Below are 24,848 nucleotides of genomic sequence, written 5' to 3'. Positions count from 1 at the left end.
GATTAGTATGTCATGGTCACTAAGTCCGCCTCCGTGGTCTAGTGGTCAGCGTGCCTGGCTTCTACTCCCGCGGGCCCGGGCTCGAATCCCGGCCCGGGCAGTCGGCGTGCAGCTCATCCAGCTGTTCATCCTCCCTTTTGGGTTGGTCGATAAATGGGTACCTGGGGAAACCCGGGGAAGGTAAACTGTGGTAACCTGGATGTCACACTGGCCCCGTGTACCGGGGTAATGGGCCCCCTCCCACCACAGGCTCAAGGGCCAATGTTACGGAGATGAGCACCGAGGCCACGCACTGCTACAGCGTATGCCACCAACTTTACCTTACTAAGTCCTGGAACAACCTGAGTGTTTGCAATGTTAAGAATGTTGTTGGTGAGAAAAAGGTCAAGTGTGTGTGCTGTGGTCAAAGGACCACCGTGGCCAGCGGGGCGCGTTACCGTATGTGTTCGTGTTGGCTGGAGTACTGTTTGTGAGTGAAAGTGTATTTATGACGTCAACGAATGTGTCGTGTAGTTGGCGTCTGTTTGTGTGGGGAATAACGGGGTTGGGGCGTCAGCATCGGGAGGATCAAATGGGGATATTGCAGTCCAGTCAATGTCGGGGAGGTTGAAATCACCTGTGATCCAGATGTGTTTGTCTGCCTGTATGCGTGAAAGAGAAATTTGAAGGTTGTGTAAATAGTCTGCATTAGTAGAAGGCGGTCTGTAAAAAGCAGCAATAAGAAGAGATTTACAGTTGAAGGTTTGTAACTGGACCCAGGGGATTTCGCAGTCTGTGTCAAGGGCAGGCCTGTGCTGTCTGTCGGGCGGTCCTTACGAAAAGCGGTCATATACTAAAGGGGGGAGGGAAAAGCTCCCTACTGTCACCGCAGGAGTCAACCAAGTCTCACTCAGTCCCTACTATTATGTCGGGGTTATGTGAGGTGATTAGATGGTGTAATTGGGCTATTTTGTTTTTGATACTACGGAAATTAATTGTCAATAGTCGGAGGGAAGTGTGGCCATGACGTGATGGTTGTTGACGTAAAGGGAGAGGTGAAGATGGTGATGATGAAATAGAAGAAACAGAAGGGAGTGAAGAAGTAGAGGAGGGAGGTGAAACGGGAGGCGATGAGCGAAGGGAGGAAAAGGAAAAAGGGACTGCCCCGGTCTCTCTCTCTCTCTCTCTCTCTCTCTCTCTCTCTCTCTCATAATTGGAAAGTATATGCTGGGTATGGCAGGATAGTTTGTTGTTGGAGGTGTGCAGCAAAGGAGAAGGGAGGAGCCTGCCATCACAACCCCCAGGAAATACATACTATGGGTCGTATTTTAAAACATTTCGCCGCCCAAGTTCACATATTTGACAAGGCTTTCGTATGATTTGACGGCATTTCCATCAGTAGTTTCATGACCCTGGTGGTAGTTTGATCCTTCCTCAGTAGCATGAACTTCAAAGAAACACTCATTAGGACCCGATTCATCCATTCTTTGACCTTTAGAAATAGTCAATGTGAGAAGCGAAGGTGCCTTGTGATACCGCCCTATATAGTGTGATGGTACAACTATTAACATGCTTTGTGCTAACGACCGGCATGGCTTCCGTTTTGAGGTGTCCGCGGGTGTACGCCAGCAGCATCATGTCCACCCATCATATCTCTACTTACCATCGTTGTCTGCACTGACCTTTTAATACATCCCACAACCTCCCTCTCCGTATTCCTATCGCCCCTCCCCTGTGATTTATTTATTTATATATTGTTTACTTGCATTTTCTTTTACCTACTTGCCCTACTTGGATCGTGACCCCCACCCTTACCCCTTTCCGACCCCTGCCACCCCTGTAAATGACCACGCCTCATGAACAGCGATGACGGTCGTTACCACAAACCGCCCTGCCATACTTAGCATATACTTTCTATCATCTGGCACTGTAGAAACGCAACATGTGCATGGCTGAATTTTAAATACTCAAATTCCCTTCCTTTCCACTCAAATTCCCTTCCTCTCCTCCACTCAAATTCCCTTCCTTTCCTCCACTCAAATTCTCCTCCTTTCCACTCAAATTCCCTTCCTTTCCACTCAAATAATTCCCTTCCTTTCCTCCACTCAAATTCCCTTCCTTTCCACTCAAATTCCCTTCCTTTCCACTCAAATTCCCTTCCTTTCCACTCAAATTCCCTTCCTTTCCACTCAAATTCCCTCCCTTTCCACTCAAATTCCCTTCATTTCGACTCAAATTCCCTTCATTTCCACTCAAATTCCCTTCCTTTCCACTCAAATTCCCTTTCTTTCCTTTCTTTCCACTCAAATTCCCTTTCTTTCCTTTCTTTCCACTCAAATTCCCTTCCTTTCCTCCACTCAAATTCCCTTCCTTTCCATTCAATTTCCCTTTCTTTCCGCTCAGATTCCCTTCCATTCCACTCAAATTCCCTTCCTTTCCATTCAAATTCCCTTCCTTTCCACTCAAATTCCCTTCCTTTCCATTCAAATTCCCTTCCTTTCCACTCAAATTCCCTTCCTATCCATTAAAATTCCATTCCTTTCCATTCAAATTCCTTCCTTCCATTCAAATTCCTTCCTTTCCAATCAATTTCCCTTACCTTCCACTCACATTCCCTTCCTTTCCACTCAAATTCCCTTCCTTTCCATTCAAATTCCCTTCCTTTCCACTCAAATTCCCTTCCTTTCCATTCAAATTCCCTTCCTTTCCATTCAAATTCCCTTCCTTTCCATTCAAATTCCCTTCCTTTCCATTCAAATTCCCTTCCTTTCCACTCAAATTCCCTTCCTTTCCACTCAAATTCCCTTCCTTTCCATTCAAATTCCCTTCCTTTCCACTCAAATTCCCTTCCTTTCCACTCAAATTCCCTTCCTTTCCTCCACTCAAATTCTTTTCCTTTCCACTCAAATTCCCTTCCTTTCCACTCAAATTCCCAGCCTTTCCACTAAAATTCCCTACCTTTCCACTCAAATTCCTTCCTTTCCACTCAAATTCCTTCCTTTCCACTCAAATTCCTGCCTTTCCACTCAAATTCCTTCCTTTCCACTCAAATAATTCCTTCCTTTCCTCCAATCAAATTCTTCCTTTCCACTCAAATTCCTTCCTTTCCATTCAAATTCCTTTCCACTCAAATTCCCTACCTTTCCACTCATATTCCTTTCCTTTCCACTCAAATTCCCTTGCTTTCCACTCAAATTCCCTCCTCTTCCACTCAAATTACCTTCCTTTCCACTCAAATTCCCTTCCTTTCCATTCAAATTCCCTTCCTTTCCATTCAAATTCCCTTCCTTTCCAGTCAAATTCCCTTCCTTTCCACTCAAATTCCCTTCCTTTCCACTCAAATTCCCTTCCTTTCCACTCAAATTCCCTGCCTTTCCACTCAAATTCCCTTCCTTTCCACTCAAATTCCCTTCCTTTCCACTCAAATAATTCCCTTCCTTTCCTCCAATCAAATTCCCTTCCTTTCCACTCAAATTCCCTTCCTTTCCACTCAAATTCCCTTCCTTTCCACTCAAATTCCCTTCATTTCCACTCAAATTCCCTTCCTTTCCACTCAAATTCCCTTCCTTTCCACTCAAATTCCCTTCATTTCCACTCAAATTCCCTTCCTTTCCACTCAAATTCCCTTCCTTTCCACTCAAATTCCCTTCCTTTCCACTCAAATTCCCTTTCTTTCCTTTCTTTCCACTCAAATTCCCTTCCTTTCCTCCACTCAAATTCCCTTCCTTTCCATTCAATTTCCCTTTCATTCCGCTCAGATTCCCTTCCATTCCGCTCAGATTCCCTTCCATTCCACTCAAATTCCCTTCCTTTCCATTCAAATTCCTTTCCATTCAAATTCCCTTCCTTTCCACTCAAATTCCCTTCCTTTCCATTCAAATTCCCTTCCTTTCCACTCAAATTCCCTTCCTTTCCTCCACTCAAATTCCCTTCCTTTCCTCCACTCAAATTCCCTTCCTTTCCTCCACTCAAATTCCCTTCCTTTCCACTCAAATTCCCTTCCTTTCCTCCACTCAAATTCCCTTCCTTTCCACTCAAATTCCCTTCCTTTCCTCCACTCAAATTCCCTGCCTTTCCACTCAAATTCCCTCCCTTTCCACCTTTTTCCACTTCTCTTCCACCTCTCCACATACTCCTCTTCCACTTCTATCATTGCCGACTACTCTTCCACCTTTCCAGTTGCTTATCTTCTCCAGTTCAATCTTCTCAAAACTCCACTTTCTCTGTACCTCCTCTCACCAATCTGTCCCTCTCCACTCATTCCACATACCATCACTCCACCTCCACCCTTCTATACGCCACTTGCTCCACCTCTCTACTGTAATTTCTAGCTGTTCTCTTCCCTTTACCCCCAATACTCCACATAGACCACTTCCTCCACACTCCACTCCTCCACGTCCGCCTGCTCCACCTTGTTACAGTCACATTTTTTCTTTAACATGTACGTAAAGTTTCTAGCTGCAGTTTATTTCACAAGTCTAGTTTCTTTCAAGTGCCGTCTACTCCACCTAGTCCACCTACTCCACTATTTCTCTTCGTTTCCACTTTCAATCTGCACCACTTCTCCACTCTACTTCTCATCTTACTCCACTTCTCACTCCACTCTTGTTCCATCATATTATACTTACTCTCCGCTTTCTCTAATCATACTCTTTCTCTCCACTTTTAATCTACTCCACTTCTCCACTCTACATTTTTTTTCAATCCACTCTTCCTCCACTTTCTCTAATCATTCTTTCTTTCCAGTTGCAATCTGCACCGCTGTTCCACTTGTTCCGCCCTCCAAATACTCCTTCCTACCTACGGGGGCTTCGTGGTGCAGTGGTTAGCACACTCGGCTCACAACTGAGAGCCCGGGTTCGATTCCCGGGCAGAGTTGAAAAAAATGGGGGGCTTTTCCGATACCCTACGCCCCTGTCCACCCAGCAGTGAATGGGTACCAGGTATTAATCGTGGGTCTCCTGGGTCTGTTTCCTTCTATAATTCCTTCCCCTTCTGTCTCTCTCCGGCATATGACCACAGATGTTGTGTCCCGTCTCCTGGGGTCTGTTCCCTTCTCCTATAATTCCTTCCCCTTCTGTCTCTCTCCGGCATATGACCACAGATGTTGCGCCGACTAAACCAAACTTTCCTTCCTACCTCTCCACCCTGCCGACTCTTGTTCCATCATCTCCAGGCTACAGTGCACACAGAATACCAGGAAAGTGCCTTGTGTAGTGATTGGCATTGACATAAAAAGGAGGAAATTTTAGGTAACCACATGGGAAGTCTCTATAGTGTCCGGCACTTGAGTGGAAGTAACGGATCATTGTGGAGAAAGTAGATTGGTTCGGGCGATTGCAATAACTCTGTGGTGGACTGGCGAACCGGCTCCTGATGTTGGTGGTCATTGAGCGCCACTTCAGTACCCTGCTTCTGGTTTTAGTCCTGGTCCTCATATTAGGCAGGAAGGTCAACTATTTGGGCTCTAGGACCATGGTATTAACCCAGTAGCTGCGGGGATCATGTTTCTTAACCCAGTAGCAGCGACGGGCCAAATTTGTGGCTTTAACGTGTAGCAGCGATGGGCCAAATTTGTGCCATGATATAAACCCCCCAAAATAGATGATACATAATCTGATCACAAATGCTTTGATATATATTATGAAATGGTTTGTGTGAGGGTGATTTTTTCTCATTTTTTTCGATTGGAGGGACCATTAAGAAACATGATCCCCGCTGTTACTGGGTTAAGGCGTACAGCAGTTTGCGGGTTAAAGGCCCCTCTAAGCAAGAAAAATTAGAAAAAATCATCACTCACGCAAAGCATTTCATAAAATATATCAACGCATTTGGGATCAGTTTATGCATCATCTATTTTTGGGGTTTATATCATGGCAAAAATTTGGCCCGTCGCTGGTACACGGTAAAGCCACAAATTTGGCCCATTGCTGGTACACAGTAAAGCCACAAATTTGGCCCGTCGCTGGTACACAGTAAAGCCACAAATTTGGCCCGTCGCTGGTACACAGTAAAGCCACAAATTTGGCCCATCGCTGGTACACGGTAAAGCCACAAATTTGGCCCGTCGCTGGTAAAGCCACAAATTTGGCCCGTCGCTGGTACACAGTAAAGCCACAAATTTGGCCCATCGCTGGTACACAGTAAAGCCACAAATTTGGCCCATCGCTGGTACACAGTAAAGCCACAAATTTGGCCCATCGCTGGTACACAGTAAAGCCACAAATTTGGCCCGTCGCTGGTACACGGTAAAGCCACAAATTTGGCCCGTCGCTGGTACACGGTAAAGCCACAAATTTGGCCCATCGCTGGTACACGGTAAAGCCACAAATTTGGCCCATCGCTGGTACACAGTAAAGCCACAAATTTGGCCCGTCGCTGGTACACGGTAAAGCCACAAATTTGGCCCATCGCTGCTACCGGGTTAAATGTCTCTAGCTCCCACTACGACCATTTCCGGAGGCCACAGAGATGGTCAGCCTGGCTCTCATAGGTGTTCTTCCCATTCAAGGTGCAGGGGTTGTGTAAGACTATCACTAGGATCACGAAACTCTCCATGAAAGTCCCAGCAACTTCCATTAGAGGCTTTTCAAAGAGGCAAACTGAGGAGCTGCGAAGATGGGCCTCGATCTCTGCCCGTCTTCCCTCGCTGGACTCCCCAAGCACGCAGACTTTGTGACCTACTTGACAGGACTTCCCCTGATGCAGATTCTTGTCTTCGTCCTGTCCTCAGTGGCTCCTGGTGCAATATACCCCACTGCTTCACTCTATCCACTCGTGACTTGTAACCATTGATATTTAGTCCACTTGTACTCCTTAACCCCTTGAATGCAAACCTCCTACAAGAAGACACCACCAAGCTACAGGAATGGAACAAAAAGTGGCTGCTACCATTCAATGAAGAAAATGAAAAGTCCTGTACCTTGGGAGAGGATATCCAGCATACCAGTACCACATGGGAAACACTGCACTATCCACCACAGAGGCAGAGAAAGATTTGGGACTATATGTTACCAGGCTACCAGTGAAGGCGAAATCTGTGCCAACCGCAGTGAACGGGTTAACTGTTCTACCTTCCACCTACACCACTACCTCCACTCACTCCACATAACCCACCAATAAGATGCTTCCCTCTAAGACTCTGCGGTTGACAAGTGTCATTGTTCTGAGTGCCTCGTCCCAGCCCAGTGACCCCACAACTTAGTGAAAGGGTTTAGAATTTTCCTTTTTTTTGGGGTGGGGGAAGAAGGGGAGAATGTATTGTCTTGCTCTCCAGTCTTGGAAGTATTGCTCTGTCTATTTTCTTTCTTATGCATAAAATAAGTATATATTCCCAAGTATCTTCTAGTTCCCTATGCATTTATATATCTTGTTCCCTGTGTGAACTTGTATTGGTTTCCTTTTTGGTTCATTTCAGGCCTTCTCAGGGACAACCAGGAGAAGACGAAGATGAAATTACAAAACCCAGAAGGCTGAAAGAGGAAGTCAGTCAGTCAGTCTACAGTCATTACAAAACCCTGAAGACAAGACTGGAGGAGGAAGTCAGTCTAGTGTCATCCCAAGAGGAGGCGGCCTGAGGTGCCAGGTACGCCAGAAGACAGTGGGTACTTCATTTATACAAAGCTAGAGGCAGGTTTGTCCTCTGGTTTCATTGATAGGCTTGGTAGTTCTAGTGACTGATCATCTGGGAAGGAGTGTTACTGACATATAAGGTTTACATATGTAGTTTGGTCTTCATTAATCTGGAAGGTTTCTCTTGGATTCATGGTGTTGGCCAGACTGTGCTGTCAGTGGTAGGTCCTCTGCAGTGTGGGAGTGAATGAGGTGTTTGAGTTCAGTGGTCAGGTATAGGTCGTGGAAAAGGAAAGAAAGGAATTGTGTGGTGGACAGATGAGATAGAAAGAGGCAGTTGAGGAGAACAGAAGGAACTACAAGAAAATGTTAGAGAGAAATATGATGGAGGAGGCGAGAGGGATGGGAGAGGAAGTACAGGGAGAGCAAGAAGTTGGTTAGGGAAGTAAAGAGAGTGGATGAGGATTTGGGAAGGAAAATATCACCAAAATACCAGAACAAAAAACTTTGCTGGAAAGAAGATAAAAGTGAAATAGGGGAGGAAAGAGTGACATTTGTAGCATGAAGAGGAGAGATGGGTGCTTGTGAGGGGAATAAGGAGATAAGGGAGGTGTGGAAAGAGGAAACTGTAATGAATAAGAGTGGGAGGGAGAGCGGAAGTGAGCAGTGTAGGAATAAAGATCAGTGTAGGGCGGCCAGATCCACAGGGGAGGCTGGAGAGAGGTGAGATAGAGGAGGCAAAGAAGAAGTTAAAGGTAGGAAAGGCCCCTGGAGCTGATGGCATAACAGATTATTATTATTATTATTTTTTAACAACTTCGCCTCTAGCACCGGTTGGCTTTCTTCAGGGGCCTAGTGGTCGGCCCAAGCCCATCATGGCACGGGCAATTTTTAAAGTGGCGCAATTTATTCCTAACTAAAGCTTTGCCCCTGAACTCATTCTTGATTCACTTAGACGGTTTCTTCTAGAGTCCGGTCTTCAGGACAGCGTGTGGGTAGTCTTGGGCCACTGGCTGAAGTATGGAGGAGGTGTAGTTGTGGAATGGATATTATGGATATGTAACAGGAACAGGAACAGGGTGAGGTGCCTGAGGGTTGAAGAAAGGCTAGTGTTGTGCTGCTGTACAAAGGGAAAGGAAGCAGAGGTGACTAATAGTTACAGGGGAATAAGTCTACTCAGAGTGGCAGGAAAAGTGTATGGCAGGGTTTTAAATGAGAGGATGAAGAAAGTAACTGTACATGGGCGGTTCTGTGAGAGAAATGAAAGCCAGAGTGGGGGAACTTGGTACAAGGCAGAAAGTGAGAGGTACAGAGGAGTCATTGGTGGCGGACCTGTTTTCAGATGATACAGTACTGTTGGCAGAGAATGAGGGGACGCTACAGAGGATAGTGGATGCATTTGACAGGGTGTGTAAGAGGAGGAAGCTGAGTGAATGCTGGAAAGCGCAAGGTTATAGTATTTGAGAGGGCGAGAGAACAGGACATTGATTTTGCAAAGCCATACAGAGTTAGAGCAAAGAGCACAATGAAGTGTAGGATAAGGTTAGGGGAGGAGAGAGTGGAGGAGGTGACTGAGGTGAAATATTTAGGGACAGTTGTATGTAAGCATGGAAGGTGAGGTGAGGGAAAGAGCAGTGAAGGGCAGACAGGTGGTGGGTGCATTGGGGAGAGTTGTGAGAGGAAGAAGTGTGAGCATGGCGGTAAAGAGGGGAACAAGGAACAGTATTATCCTGCCAACTCTGTCGCATGCATCAGAGACGTGGACATGGAGTGCAGCGCAGCAATCAAGAATACGTGCAGTGGAAATGAGTTGTACAAGAGGTGCGTGTGGTGTGTCAGGATGGCATGGAGGAAGTAATGGAAGTGTGTGTGAGGGGTTTGGTATGGGTTGACAGTGAAAGGAGTGGATTGTGGAGTGGTGGAGTGGGTGAAGCATGGTGCGCTGAGATGGTTTGGACACATGATGAGAATGGGGGAGAATGAATTTGTGAAGAGTGTATGAGTGAAGGAAGTCCATGGGGGCGCCCGCAGAGGAAGTCGATGGTTCCTTCCAGGAGGTACTTGGGATGAGAAGGGGGCCTTAATGAGTCTCACCCAGAGGGACCCCGGGTCTCTGCGCCGTAGGGTGGGCGAGGCGATGCACCCCCCGGCGTATGCCCCCATTGATATTGATTTTGTAGCTCACTTATGTAATGCAATATTTAGTTTCTTCATCAGTTAATAATAGCATAAAAGTGAATTACGAATGTATTAAAAAAATCATTAGCAAGCAAACATGACATGCTGAGAGCTGCACCTACAAGTTGTTTTTTAAATGTGCACAATTCCCTTCCCTCCCAATGAATTCAAAGTCTGGTGATGCCACCGTGTTCAGAACATCTCTGTAACCTGCAAGTTTATTTTTGCACTACCTTAACAATCTCATGAAAAATAGGAATATAAAGCACTAGAAACATTTATATAAGAGACAGACTTCAAATAGTGTCTTATTTTGTAGTTAAAAATTTGTTTTTTCAAGCCATCCACAGTCCACTCTTATTCTCCCGTCCACTGAAGAAGGCACCAAGTAAGAGTTGCAAGGCAGAAGTGTGAGCTACAGAAAAAAGTGGCAAGATGCAGTGTGGAGGTCCAGTTTCTCAAGATGAGCCGGAGCAAGGCTGCCTCAAGCTGCTGTCCAATCAGCGAAGAGATCACCTCGGCAGCCCGGCAGGCCACAATGGCAATGTTCAGACTACAACAGCGTTCAGGGAAAACAAAACTACACACATTTCACGGCAGCCATGGAGTCATTATTGAAACTGAATTATTAGCATTAGAGTTTTACTATGGAGATATACATATATTACCACTGTAGTGAAAGACAGAGTATGGAAGGAAAATCACCAAAATTTGTAGAAGTTTAGTAAAATAAATGTTTGCAATATACAAAAAATCTACAAAAGGTGAAAATGACATCCTGAAACTAAGGTGAAGATATGAAAGCAAAATACCTTGCCTGAAAAGGTGTGTAAAAACCTGCCTGGGTACACAAGTGCCTGAAAAGGTGTGTAAAAACCTGCCTGGGTACACAAGTGCCTGAAAAGGTGTGTAAAACCTGCCTGGGTACACCACAAGTGCCTGAAAAGGTGTGTAAAACCTGCCTGGGTACACAAGTGCCTGAAAAGGTGTGTGAAAACCTGCCTGGGTACATGAGTGCCTGAAAAGGTGTGTAAAACCTGCCTGGTTAAACAAGTGCCTGAAAAGGTGTGTAAAAACCTGCCTGGGTACACAAGTGCCTGAAAAGGTGTGTAAAACCTGCCTGGGTACACAAGTGCCTGAAAAGGTGTGTAAAACCTGCCTGGGTACACAAGTGCCTGAAAAGGTGTGTAAAACCTGCCTGGGTACACAAGTGCCTGAAAAGGTGTGTAAAACCTGCCTGGGTACACAAGTGCCTGAAAAGGTGTGTAAAACCTGCCTGGGTACACAAGTGCAGAGTAACAGCCACACCCTGCAACACTCAGGATGCAAGTAACTGCTGCACCAATAAATGCTCCCGACAACACTACGTAACACTATAGTATAACCGTAAGCCTTAGGAAATATAAAGGCGTAAATCCATAAGCCTTAGAAAATATAAAGTCCGGAAGTAAGAACTGAATCCCCATTGATCCTCAGCCTGGTATCCTCTGAAGCCTTGGCCCGCCTGAGGACTGGAGTCACTCTGCAGACCTAAACTCCTCCACACACTTGGTGGCCTCAGTGAGGGCAGACATCAGCTCAACGTTGCCTTCCTCCATCTGTAAGGAAACAGACATTGATACAAGGTGACTTGCTGCCACTTCTGACTATATTCACCTACTAAGAAATCCCAACACACCCTTGTTTTGGGAGCAGCTGTGTGGTACAGATGGGGCACCAGCCCATACACCCAGGCCAGGGGTAACCTTTAACCTTTAGAGCATAGGTCCCCAACCTGCGGCCCGCGGGACTTTACATCATTCAACATTAGGTGCGGCCTGCCGAAGGGCTCCAGGATCGTTTCTGTGGCCCGCGGTGCAGACTGTGGGCACATGACCGGTTTACAACTTTTTAAATTTCTGCAGTGCTGAGAGCCAATGAGCGTGTGCTGTTAAGCCGGCCAATCAGCGTCCACTATGGCGCACTTTTCGGCTTTATAAGGGGGCCTCGGCCATTCAGTTTTCAGTGTCTCTCCCCTGCTCTAGACGTCCATATATCATATTTTATATTAAAGGTGGTGGTGGTGTGTTGAATGTGCTCGGCCCGACTGGAATGGGAAATGCGACCCTCGAGGTCATTTGGGTTGGGACCTAGGCTTTAGGTGGGCTCCTCGGAGGAGCTGTCCTGAAATGTTGAGGAGCCTGGTGGCCAGACACTTGCTGGGAGGACAAGAGTGTTTACCCAAACCCTGTCAGAGAACAGAGGCTGTGCCTGCCCATAGAACCAGGCCTGGGGTTAACCTTCAGGGGTTCTGTGTGGGGGATGAGAATGACTTCCCACCTGCTTAATAAGCTCAGAAGCTGGAGGTGGACATAGCTGAGGCTGCCTCTGTCGGACGTGGAGACTGGCAGAGGCCTCAGTGGCGAGTACAGTGAGCTTCTACTGGTCCGGCACGAGCAATGGCTTCCATCTCAAGGGCGTAGCTATGGGCATCTCCAGCCAACTGCTGCCATTTGTGGTTATTACTCCGGTTGATGAGCATATAATGCGAGTGGGGCTAAAGCACACACTGGACTCCATGTCTCTTGAGCTGCTCCTACTGAGCTGTATGTGAGGCATCCTACTGAGGTGTATGCACTGAGGTGTGTAACACTGAGGAGGTGTTCTACAATGTTCTCGACTCCAGTGCCCTCCCTGGAACACACTCATGACTTCAATACTACAAGTGGCACTGGCTGTGTTGGTCCCCATGGTTCTAGTACTAGGAACATCAACAGCTCTCTCCTGAATTTTGCAAGATCCAGGGGGTTCTGGTACCAGAGACCAGAGCTGCACCGCTGGATTTGGTACAGCGATGCTGTAGGTGTAGCTAAGGAGATTGACCACATCCTCGTAAGTACTCGTTGGAGGATCCTTCAGATCTGCAGGGTTTACCGTAGTACTGAGTTCTTTGCAACTGACCACAGGATTGTTGCAACACAAGCTTCATGTCAGGTCAAGAAGGCTGAAAGACTTGGCATGTGCTCAAGACTATGCAGTGACAGTCTCAAACAGTTCAATGTGCTCGGCTCCCTTGAGAACCCTGTAGAACTGTGGGATACCTCCAAGACCAGCGGTGAGGTGAGGAGTGAGGCAGGGCTGTCCTTGCCCCATCGCTTTTCAACACTAGTATGGACTGGGTACTGGGCAGAGCTGTGGACCAGAGTCATTGTGGAGCATCCACTGGCAATACCAGGGTCACTGACCTTGTTTTTTACTATGATCCAGTAACCCAGTATCCAGTATGGGGAGGCGGTGGCTGAGTGGTTAGCGTGCCGGCCTCACGTCTGGTGCATTGTCCATGATGTGGGTTCAAATCCGCACTAACCACTTGGGATTTTTCAGTCACCACCGAGTGGCCTAAGACTACCCACATGCTGTCCTGAAGACCACCTGTCAACCCGGACTCTAGAAGAAGCTGTACAGCGCAAGTGAAATCAAGAATGAGCTCCGGGGGCAGCATGAGACAATAATAATGGCGCCACTATAAACAATTGCCTGCGCCATGACGGGCTCGGGCGAACCATCAGGCCCATATGAATTAGCCCACCAGCGCTATGGGCCACATGTAAAAAAATATAAATAAATAAAATCCTGGCAAAGTCGCTGGAGGTTTCGGTGATGGCTCTCGAGGCACTACACGAGAAGGCAAAGCCCTTGGGACTTGAGGTCTCCTGGGCTAAGACCAAGGTACAGGTGTTTGGAGGCTTGCTGGATGGAACAGTACAGTCTGTACATGCATGTGGCGAGGACATTGAGATCTCGGAAAATATTACTAACCTTGGTGGTGTAGTTAAAATAACCGGTGAGTCTCGCCATGAAGTCTTACGGTGGATTGGCTTGGCCCACGGTGTTATGGACTCGCTCAACACGAGTATGTGGCGTTGTCAATACCTGTGCAGAAGGACAAAGATCCGGATCTTCCAGTCCCTCGTGCTCCCTGTCTTACTCTGTGGCCGTGAGACATGGACACTAAATGGAGACTTGGAGAGGCGGACTGATGCCTTTGGTAATAACTGTCTACGCAGAATCATGGGATATCGCTGGAATGACTTTGTGTTGAACCGTTGACTGCTCCGTGAGACTGATTGGACATATATTACCTGCATAGTCCGTCAACGCCAACTCCGGCTATACGGGCACGTGGCACGTTACCCTGAAGCTGATCCTGCTCATCAGGTTGTCTCTGTGAGAGACAATCCTGAGTGGAGGAGGCCAAGGGACACCCATGGAGTTTATGGCTTGAGCAAGTCAATATATCCTGCCGGGAGGTACTCAGGATGGGAAGAGGGTTGGCATGGAGACTCGCCCGGAGGGACCCTCGGACTCGTAGGGTGGATGAGGCGATGCACCCCCCAGCGTATGCCCCCACTGATTGATTGATTGAATGTATGAGAATGAGTAAGTTGGGGACACAGGTGTGGAGGCGTGTTCTTGGCACTATCTAGTCTCAAGAAGAGTGCCGGCGATGTTCAATTCACAAAGTTACGAGTGCCACATCAGAACAAAGATTCACAGACGCTCAAAACCTCTGCCCTGCAGTCTTAATCCTACTGTGGTATTGAATTACCACTTGTTCCCTACTTCATAATTGAGCCTCAGTTAATCAGCAATAATAATAATATACTACATACAAACTGGAAGAATTTCCACAATAACTAACTAATGAGGAGCACAAGCCAGGAGACATCACTTCACTTCACTCCTGCGTTGCCTCCACCCCCGGCGGAAGCCTCCACACATCCTCACTTCTCATTTCATGCCCCTCCAGATCGATCAACTCAACCCAGCCATGAATTACTTGGGTGTCCCCTTGGTGACCTCCTCTCAAGGTTTTCTTCTGCTAAAAAAATACTAAGCAGGATGACATCCGGGAGGCATGCCACGTGGCCATGTAGCCAGAGATGGCGTTCATGGACTAAGCTGGTAACGGCCTTGATTCAGTTTCATCGCTTAGTTGCTGGTTTGACAAAAAGCATTCCAGCAATGCCCCATAATCCTGTGATGGCACTTGGTACCAAAGGCACCAACATGCTTCTCCAAATCTCTATTCAGTCTCCAAGTCTCAGGGCCATACAGTAAGACAGGGAGCACAAGCGACTTAAAGGTTCAAATCTTTGTCCGCCTGCACAGGTATCAACACCACCATATCAACACTCACATTGAGGGAGCCCAGAACACCATGAGGGCCATACAGTAAGACAGGGAGCACAAGTATCACAGGTATCAACACCACCATATCAACACTCACATTGAGGGAGCCCAGAACACCATGAGGGCCATACAGTAAGACAGGGAGCACAAGTATCACAGGTATCAACACCACCATATCAACACTCACATTGAGGGAGCCCAGAACACCGTGGGCCAGGCCAATCTGTGGCGTGACTTCCTGGTAAGAACCACCATTGTTATGCACTACAATACCAAGGCATGTGAGGCTTTTGGTGACTTCAACATCCTCACCACATGCATGGGGAGGCGGTGGCTGAGTGGTTAGCGTGCCGGCACCGCCTCTGGGAGATCCAGGAGGGACGCAGGTTTGAATCCTGGCCGCCACACAGCTGGGATTTTTCAGTCACCGCCAAGTGGCCTAAGACTACCCACATGCTGCCCTGAAGACCACCTATCAACCCAGACTCTAGGTTACCTCTCCAAAGAAAGGCTCAAAGACAAGCTCCGGGGGACAGTATGAGCCAAAACAAGATGGCACCACAATAAATATTTGCCTGTGCCACAACGGGCTGGGCCGAACATCAGCCCCACCATTGAAAAAGCCTAATGGTGCAATAGGACGCAAAAAAAGACTGAGCTGTGTCACCCAGCAAGCCTCCAAATGGCTGAACTTTGGTCTTGGCCCAGGAGGCCTTCAGTCCCAGAGGCTTCACCTCCTCATGCAGCACTTTGAGAGCCGTCACCAGGACCTCCAGCAACTCTGCAAGGAGTGCAGGATCGTCAGCAAATTCTAGATCAGTGACCTTGATGTCACCTACAGATGCTCTACAATGATTTTGATCAACAACTTTGGCCTAATACTCAGTCAATGCAAGTGTTGAAAAGTGATGGAGCAAGGATACAGCCCTGCCTCACTCCTGGAATAACAGGGAAGAAGCCAGACATCTCCCCACACACATCACAGCACTCTCAGTCCCAGGGTAAAGGCCAGTCATCAGGTCAGTAATCCATGTAGGAATCCCATGCATCCGTACATGTCCCAGAGTGCCTCACAATGTACTGGCTCAAAAGATTTCTCGAGACAGATATGGGCTGCAAGCACCCCGTCAAAATTCACATCAGTGTTCCACAATGACGCAAAGTGTTGTGATCCACTCAAAAGTTGACTTGCTGGGCATGAACCTGGATTGCTCAGGTCTCTCAAACTTGAGCAGATGAGATCGAATTCGCATCTGCAGCAGATGAGCGAGCACCTTACCCGGCACACCAAACCACGGTGATTGTTGCAGTCCTGTTGGTCCCCTTTCCAGATAGGGACAACCAACCCCCTTTGTCAGTCAAGAGGAATGGCACTGGACTGCCCACACAGCACCACATGCAACCCATGGCTCATGGCTTCACCCCCAGCTTTCAACTTCTCTGCGCTGATGTTGCAGATCCCAGCTGCCTTTACACCCTTCAACTTTTCACAGCCTCTCTCACTTTTGCAGGAGAGGCTGGCGTTTTGTCTATTGGTGGATCAGCAGTGGCCATCTGCAACCCAGCCAGAGGGACCTGTACACTTGGGTACTCTGCTGTGTACGACTGCCAAAAGTACTCGGCCCAATGAGCCCGGTACACATCTGCATCTGATGTTATCTGCCCATCAGCTGCTCAGACAGTACTCATCTGAGATGTGAATTAGGAGCAGAGGTTCTTCAGAGCTGGAGAGGCAGGTCTAAGGTCGTCTGCATTTTGACAACCCTCAACATCCTTAGCAAGATTAGAGAAACTGCAATAACACACTGAATAGATCATTGGCCTATTTGGTATGCTGCCTGGCTTCTGCTAGGAAGGCTCGGGTTCGATTCCCGGCACTCAGTGGTGTTCATTACGGATCCTTAGCAAGACCTCTGACATACCTCTCCTCAGAAGGGTTCCAGTTCTCCTGTACTGCTCTCAAGTCCCTGGCCAACTTGGCAGCATGACTCTCCTCTATACACTCAAGGCAATGCCACTCCTAGTCCTTGGATGCTCTCCAATGCACCCCTCGGCAACTCTGAGTTTCACATTTAAAGGTATCCCACAACCCTCCAGGATCTCTCAGAGTACCCACTTCAAACCAATTTGAGACTGCCACTGCATACCCCTGAGCACACACCTGGTCTCTGAGCTTCTCAAGATAAGGCTGCAGAGAGTTGCATCTCAAGAATTTCATGGACCTGAAGCATATCCTCAATTTTGTAACAAGAAGTCTGTGGTCAACTGTAATGAACTCAGCAGTGTAAAACCCTACATTTCTGGAGGATCCTCTAACAAGTACTAGCAAGGATGTGATCAATCTCCTTTGCCACACCACTAGTATTGCTGCTCCAAGACCAGCGGCAAGGCTCGCATCTCAGGAACCAGTAATCCTCAGCCTTCTGGGTTTTGCAAAGCTCAGAAGGAGTGAAATGTTGATGTTTCTGGTACAAGAGCCGTGGGGACCAACACATATCACACAGCCATCTCTCTCTGTGCCAGTAACTGCATTAAAGTCACGCACGACAATGAGTGTGTTGTGTCGGGGGCACTGGTCAACTACAGAGTCAAGCTTGGCGTAGAACATCTCTTTCTCCTAAAGTCCACACATCTCAGTAGGGGTGTACACTGCAATAAGAGATATGAAGGCCAGGGAGTGCTTCAACATCACCAGCATCACACACTCATAATCCCCAACAACAGAGGACTGCAGTCAGCGAGAAATGGCCACAGCTACTCTCTTGAGACAGGCACCATCGCTGTGGCCCACTACTGATCTCTCCCTCACCAGGTCTCCTCATCTCAGAGCCCCACTATGTTCACTCTCAGCCTCCCGAGTTGTGTTCCACCCAAAATTGACGTCTCTTCTGGGTTCTCGTTCTGTTTTCCTTGGATGGAGCGGTGTCTAGCCTAGTCTATTTTTTTGTTTGTTTTAATTTTTGCCCTTCCTTGAGCTTCCTCCGTTGCTGTAAAAAATGATATAATCAAGCTGACAAATGAGGCAGTCGCTGATCCTTCAGGGGGCTCAGGATGTTCCAGGCACCCACGCAGAGAGTCCGACGGAGATCAACATTTTTTGAAGTTTCAGATGCCTGTCTTATGGGATTATAGCTGTGGCATTAGGGGGACAAAACCAATTATATGTAGTTTGCACAAGGAAAGGCAGGCTATGTTTCTGTCTTGGGGGGTATCACTGAGGCACTTGAAGGACAAAGCCAATTCTATCTAGTTTGAACAAGGAAAGACAGGCTACACTTCTGTCTTGGGGGTTACAGCTGTGGTGTTAGAAGGACAGAGCCAATTCTATCTAGTTTGCACAAGGAGAGGCAGGCTATGTTTCTGTCTTGGGGGTTACAGCTGTGGTGTTAGAAGGACAGAGCCAATTCTATCTAGTCTGCACGAGGAAAGGCAGGCTATGTTTCTGTCTTGGGGGTTACAGCTGCAGCATTAGGGGGACAAAGACAGTTCTATCTAGTCTGCACGAGGAGAGGCAGGCTATGTTTCTGTCTTGGGGGTTACAGCTGCAGCATTAGGGGGACAAAGACAGTTCTATCTAGTCTGCACGAGGAGAGGCAGGCTATGTTTCTGTCTTGGGGGTTACAGCTGCAGCATTAGGTGGACAAAGACAGTTCTATCTAGTCTGCACGAGGAGAGGCAGGCTATGTTTCTGTCTTGGGGGTTACAGCTGCAGCATTAGGGGGACAAAGACAGTTCTATCTAGTCTGCACAAGGAGAGGCAGGCTATGTTTCTGTCTTGGGGGTTACAGCTGCAGCATTAGGGGGACAAAGACAGTTCTATCTAGTCTGCACAAGGAGAGGCAGGCTATGTTTCTGTCTTGGGGGTTACAGCTGCAGCATTAGGGGGACAAAGACAGTTCTATCTAGTCTGCACGAGGAAAGGCAGGCTATGTTTCTGTCTTGGGGGTTACAGCTGCAGCATTAGGGGGACAAAGACAGTTCTATCTAGTCTGCACGAGGAGAGGCAGGCTACACTTGTCTTGGGGGGTATCACTGAGGCGCTTGAAGGACAGAGCCAATTTTTCCTAGTTTGTATGAGAAAAGGTAGGCTACGCATTATCACTGAGGCGCTGGGAGGACAAAGACAGTTCTATCTAGTCTGCACAAGGAGGCAAGGCTACACATCTCAGGCAGAACAAGATACAAGCTGCAAAGGAAAACTCATCCTTGGCACACCACATACTAGGTCACTTTTCCCTTGCATTATATTTCTTGTTCATCCTGTGGTGTGTATCTTGACTTTCCCAGTGCAAACTAGAGCAAAGTTGACTCTGTCCCTTACACCACATACTAGGTCACTTTTCCCTTGCATTATATTTCTTGTTCATCCTGTGGTGTGTATCTTGACTTTCCCAGTGCAAACTAGAGCAAAGTTGACTCTGTCCCTTACACCACATACTAGGTCACTTTTCCCTTGCATTATATTTCTTGTTCATCCTGTGGTGTGTATCTTGACTTTCCCAGTGCAAACTAGAGCAAAGTTGACTCTGTCCTTACGCCTCCATTCCTTGTTTGCATAAAGCACGACAATGAATTTCCTGACCAGTGGAATTTGAGTTAATGTATTAATAAGTAAAATGGTACATACAGCATCGAGGATAAGCTTGTAGTTGTTCTTTATCATGATGTTGGTGTTCCGGATCTCCTCCATGGACTGTCTGATCTGCCCGTCCAGGTCAGCCACGTCATCACTCACTTCCTTGCACACAATGTCCTGCTCCGTCTGGTTGCGCTCCAGGTCCTCGAGAACCCTGCAGAGAAAAGACTTGCCTCACCTTATGCAACAGTGAGTGGGTACTGGACACCCGACATCCGTGGTGCCTCAGTATGATCAGCGGGCCATCGTGAGAAATATGTCAGTAAGTTTGCAGATGATACCAGGATCGGTAGAGTAATTGAGTCGGATCAGGACGCTAGTATTCTCCAGGGTGAACTAAACAGATTGTATGACTGGGCGAATAAATGGCAGATGGAGTTCAATGTAGGGAAGTGCAGTATTCTGAGTGTAGGTAGGAACAACCCCTCATAACTATTGCTTAAATGACAATCTTATGTTCTTTCTTAACACTTGCTACACCTTACACAGACATGAGTGAATAACGGGATCACCGGGCCATGACGAGGAATAAAATGGTGCAATTCTTCATCGCTCTTTGCTTTTGGCAGGAAGGTGAAACCTATCTGGAGGACAAAATGCTCCTCTGGAAAAAGTTGTGAGAGGAACAACTGATACTTGTACAGCAAGGGGAGCAACGGAGCACTTCTCAACCCCTTGACTGTGGACTTCCTGCCAGAAGACATCACCAGGATACAGAAATGGAACAAAGAGTGGCTGCTACAATTTAATATAGAAGAATGTATTCCTGCACCTTGGGAGGGGATATCCAGCACACCGATACCACATGGGAAACACTCCACTATCCACCACAGAGGCAGGGAAAGACCTGGGAGTATGGGTTACCAGGCTACCAGTGAAAGCCAAATCCGTGCCAATCGCAGCGGACGTGTTAAAGGGAATGAAGAGACAAAGGAGGTAAGGAAAAGGCATCTCAATTCATGAGGAAAGAGAAGTGACCAGTATGGAAGTAAAGATTCAAGTGGAACAACCGCATCATACCTACAAGGAGAAGTGTAGAGGAGATAGACATGGCAATAGAAAAGTTAAGAGAGAGAGAGTGAGTTGGTTGGTTGGTTGGCAAAAGATATGTGCGGTGAGAGGGCCTGCCAAGACGAGGAAGCCTGGAGGAGCCTCTTCTGCCACGGCGCTCCATTCAGGGGTGGCTGTGTGAGGGGACAGTGCCAGAGAAATAGACGCAAAAGGAAAATGGTTTGTATACTGAAAACTTCATAAAGGCTTACTGTTTCTGCTCCTTGATCTCTTTGTTGAGGCTGTCCTGCTTGAGGTCCCACGCCTGGTGGATGTGTTGCAGCTTGGTTTCTGAGGCTGTGAGCTGCTGAGTTAATTGCAGATTACTCTGTTCTTGGTCCTTGATCTCCTCCTGAAGTTCGGTGACTTGGGAGACCCTCTTCTGGATGGCTGCCTGGATGTCCCTGCCAGGGTACACTGAGGTAAATATTTACACACGCTTCATCTTATTCTTACTGGGCCTGTCACAAGGCTGATCAAAAACATGACTGTGGGAGGCTAAGGATAATAAAGTTGGGAGCATCAGCTGTGCATGGCCACGGTTCTCATCTCTGTACAAGTGGCCCTTGAGCCTGAGGTGGGTGAGAACACAAACAGAAGACACAGGGTCAGCATGACATACAAGTTTACAGTTTACCTTCCCCAGGTTTCCCCAGGTACCCATTTATCCACCAGCCCGAAAGAGAGAATGAACAGCTGGGTGCCTTGTGTGCCTGCCATTTGAACCCTGGCCCACAGATTCATAGTTAGGCACAGTAACCACTGCACCACGGAGATGTTAAAATGAAGCACCTAATTCAAAGAAAGCTGTTTCAAACCAATCGCTGCCATCGGTGGCCCACATCCACGAATTTATCCAATCTTGTTCTGGTACTTTCAACCATGTTTTAACTAAATGAATCGCTGTAATGTCTGTTCCAATTACCCGGCTATTTCCAACCCATTCCTGTCATCTGTGGCCCCTGCCCATAAACTTATCTAACCTGGTTCTGGAACTTTCAATCACATTTACTCAATAAATGGCTGTAAAATCTGTAAAAGTCTCCTTGAATTGAAATTCTTGTTTTATCTCCTTCCTTTCTTGCTACTGGTTATTCATGCCCACTGCCAAGATGGTGCTGACCTGCTATTTACCAAAAACACTTACTTGTGGTAAGCCCCTTCATCAAGTCTCCCTGTGGTGTGGCTGGCATGCCAGCTACAGCTCCACTAGCTTAGGTTTGACCCTGGCCAGGGCAGCCACTGCACAGCCCACCAAAAAATTATCCTTATTTTCAAGATGGCTGATAAACTGGCAGTGTCTGAGGAGCCTGGAGAAGATACTGTGATGATCTGAAAGTCCCGGCGGCACTGACTCCTGGGATGGAAATGGGCACCGACACAGAGAAATCAAAACACGCTTTTCTTTGCAGTTTCCAAACGGGTGTTCAGTTATGAGCAGTGAGTCGGAGTGGCTTGGAAAGTCAAGGGTAAAGTAACACCTTGTGCAGCCTTTCAGGTGTTTGGTGCACGATGACCTTTACCTCGCCAAACTTGGGGCTCAGTCATTCTCTTCTGTCCTTCACCGTTTGGTCTGTCTGGTGATTTTTTTTTTTTTTTTTAAATAAGAAAATATATATTTTTTATTCAAATAAGATTTTTTCCTAATTCACACAAATTAATATACAGAAGCCCCCCCACCATTCACGGCCTCACCATTCACGGATTCGCTTATACGTGGGTGGGGTATTTGCAACACCCCCCGCCGAACACGGGTGAAAACTCACATACACGCAGTCTGTAGCGCTCAGCTCAAACATTGCAAGCGAGCGACCTACCCGCACTGTTTACCCACACTAAGGTCTCACACGCACCGACAAGCGGGCGAGCGAGCTACCCCCGCCGATTACCCGCCACACGGTGCGTGCCTCGTCCAGGGCTCACGAGGCAAAGCAAGCCATTAGGTGCTGGCGCGTTACCCCCGCTGTTTGCCCGCCACACGATTCATGACTGAGGGCCTCATCCAACGCTCAACTGAAGAGGCAAAGTGAACCATTAAGGGCGAGCGAGCTACCCCTGCCGTTTACTCAACATGGTGTATGCCTCGCCCAGCAGTCACCAGGCAAAGCGAGCCATGAAGGCCGTTTACCCATGCCACACGGTGCATGTGTGCATGCATGTCTCGTCCAGTGCTCGCTCATACACGAGGCAAAGCAAACCATTAACCCTTTTGTTGCTAAACGCTCGCTGCGAGCTCCAGTCGCACTCAAATTTCCCGCGTATGAGTGTGTTCCAACACCATTTCTCACCCCACAGCATTGCCAATTCAGTGGGTTTTCTATGAAATTTGGTGGAAAATCATATCAGCCTAGCGCAAAAAAAGCACGCAAAATCAATGGATGAGCAACTGGTGGATGTTGTTGACCAATATAGCTACATTTTTGCATAGCTTCACCTATCACATGACTGATATTTTGACCAAATAGTTGTAAATTTTGCAGTTGGCAATACTGCCCTGCCAGCACCCCATCACCAAGAGATCTACTCAGTAGTTGCCTTACGGCTGACCGTCGCGCACATATAAATGTACGTCTTCACAGGCAACACCCCCGGAACGTGCCTGTACTTTCACAGGAGAGGCTTACATTACTGAATCGTATAGAGCTTGGCCTCCTCTTTCCAATGGTGTTTTTGTTTTTTTTAACTGTGATGAATAGTTTTTGAGATACAAAGGTTAAAAGAGCGAGCACTAGCGTCACTTGCTGGCAGTGCTAAAAGCTCCCTCCGAGCACCAGTCACACACAGCAAAAAACACCCCCTGAACATGCCTGTACATTTGCAGGAGAGGCTTGCATAACCGAATCTTATAGATTTTGGCCTCCTCTTTCCAATGGTGTTTTTGTTTTGTAGCTGTGATGAATAGTTTTTGAGATACAGCAATTAAAAGAGATCCCCTTCCCCCGAGTGTGCCTGGGGGGATAGTCTCGTTGCAAGCGCTTAGCAAGGATAGGGTTAAGGGCGAGCGACCTACCCGAGCCATTAACCAACAACCAACCAGTGTTAAATTATTAGTCCATATTTAATTTGTGATTTATGTGTATGTAAAACTATATAACAATGCTTAGAAATGCCTTAGAAATCCTTTTTTTATTCAATCGAGATAAAATTTGATATTTGATTATAGTCCCGTCGATCGCGGATTCACGGATCACGGGAATCTCGCAGAACCAAATACCCGTGAACGGCGGGGGTCTTCTGTAATTATATGAATATGCAGCTTTATATTCACTATACATTAGTTTGAAATATGTTAGAGTATGAAGTACATGTTAAAGCTCCATCATATTCCATCATCCAATCCATCCTGGTTGTCTGTCTGAGCCAGTCCCAGGAGTGACCTGCTGCAGCCAGCCAGCTCTGCACCATAGCTCTGTCTAAGCCTCTAACAGTCTTGCCTGGGCAGGTCATAGTGTTCCTATTTCTAGTGCTGCTTCCAGTATAGTTTAGTCAGCATACCATTTGCTTCCTCTGTACATCCTTCATCCTCATCATGTAGATTCTGAAATTTATTCTGAATTTATAAACACAATTCTCCTCCCTGACTGCAAGGACATTAGGGAGGTTCATTTTCATAACCTTTTCTGCCTCTTTTCCCTCCCCCTCCCCTGCATAAACAACTAGGAGTAAAAGTCTGGAAGCCATGAGTGAATGACTATTAGTTTAATGGTTTTTACTCTGATTCTGAATGAGTTTGTTGTGGTGAGAGGAGACAAGGAGGCTACAACAAGGGGCAGGAAGCAGCTGTTGAGGGAAGAGGATGGCTGGGCAGAGCACAGCAGAGGCAAGGACTTCAGAGGGAGGTACAAGGAATGAGAGCAGCAAAGGGCAATGCAATGGACACAACTACCTGGAGAAGGTTCATAAATGCCATCGACCTCAATCCAGGGAGGCGATCAAAGAAAAAGATTAGGACGACTCCATTCTTCCCATTCTGGCAGAGAAGGGAAATCTGAAAACAAAGCAAATGAAACAAACAATTGTAAATATAGACCTCACTTACTTCTCCTTTGACTTTTCCTGCTGGATCTCTTGCAGCATTGCTATGAGCTTGTCCAGTTTCTCCTTGGTTGTATTGATGAAGCTGGCTCTCTGCTGCAGCTGGGCCAGATGATCCTTCTTCTTCTGGTTGTCCTCCTTGAGCACTGCCAACTTCTCGTCCCTCTTCTTGATCTCCTGTTCCTCGCTGGCCTGGATCACAAGGCCCTCCAGCCTCTGCTTCTCA

At 47.3% G+C, this 24,848-nt stretch overlaps 1 protein-coding gene and 1 long non-coding RNA gene across 3 annotated transcripts in view; one reads left to right on the top strand and one right to left on the bottom strand.

The window, feature by feature from the left end:
• LOC126987390 (uncharacterized) overlaps positions 1–20,609 on the top strand; it is a 26,184-nt gene extending 5,575 nt beyond the window's left edge. Inside the window, exons 2-4 of one of the 2 annotated variants that reach the window (XR_007740861.1) lie at positions 4,726–4,922; positions 7,397–7,564; positions 20,107–20,609. This is a non-coding gene — a long non-coding RNA (uncharacterized LOC126987390). The remainder of the gene's footprint in view (positions 1–4,725; positions 4,923–7,396; positions 7,565–20,106) is intronic. The other variant, XR_007740863.1, reaches the window with a different exon arrangement.
• On the bottom strand, positions 10,355–24,848 carry LOC126987389 (uncharacterized; the record flags this gene model as incomplete). The annotated part of the gene is given in 5 exon segments (XM_050844374.1): positions 10,355–10,606; positions 11,002–11,327; positions 19,529–19,691; positions 20,800–20,991; positions 24,627–24,848. Coding segments are annotated over 4 exon segments (658 nt in total), but the record flags the coding sequence as incomplete, so codon positions are not given.

This window comes from Eriocheir sinensis, chromosome 64 (genome assembly GCF_024679095.1).
Source record: "Eriocheir sinensis breed Jianghai 21 chromosome 64, ASM2467909v1, whole genome shotgun sequence".
Classification (NCBI taxonomy): Eukaryota; Metazoa; Arthropoda; class Malacostraca; order Decapoda; family Varunidae; genus Eriocheir; species Eriocheir sinensis.
This window is presented reverse-complemented; position numbering and strand designations above follow the sequence as displayed.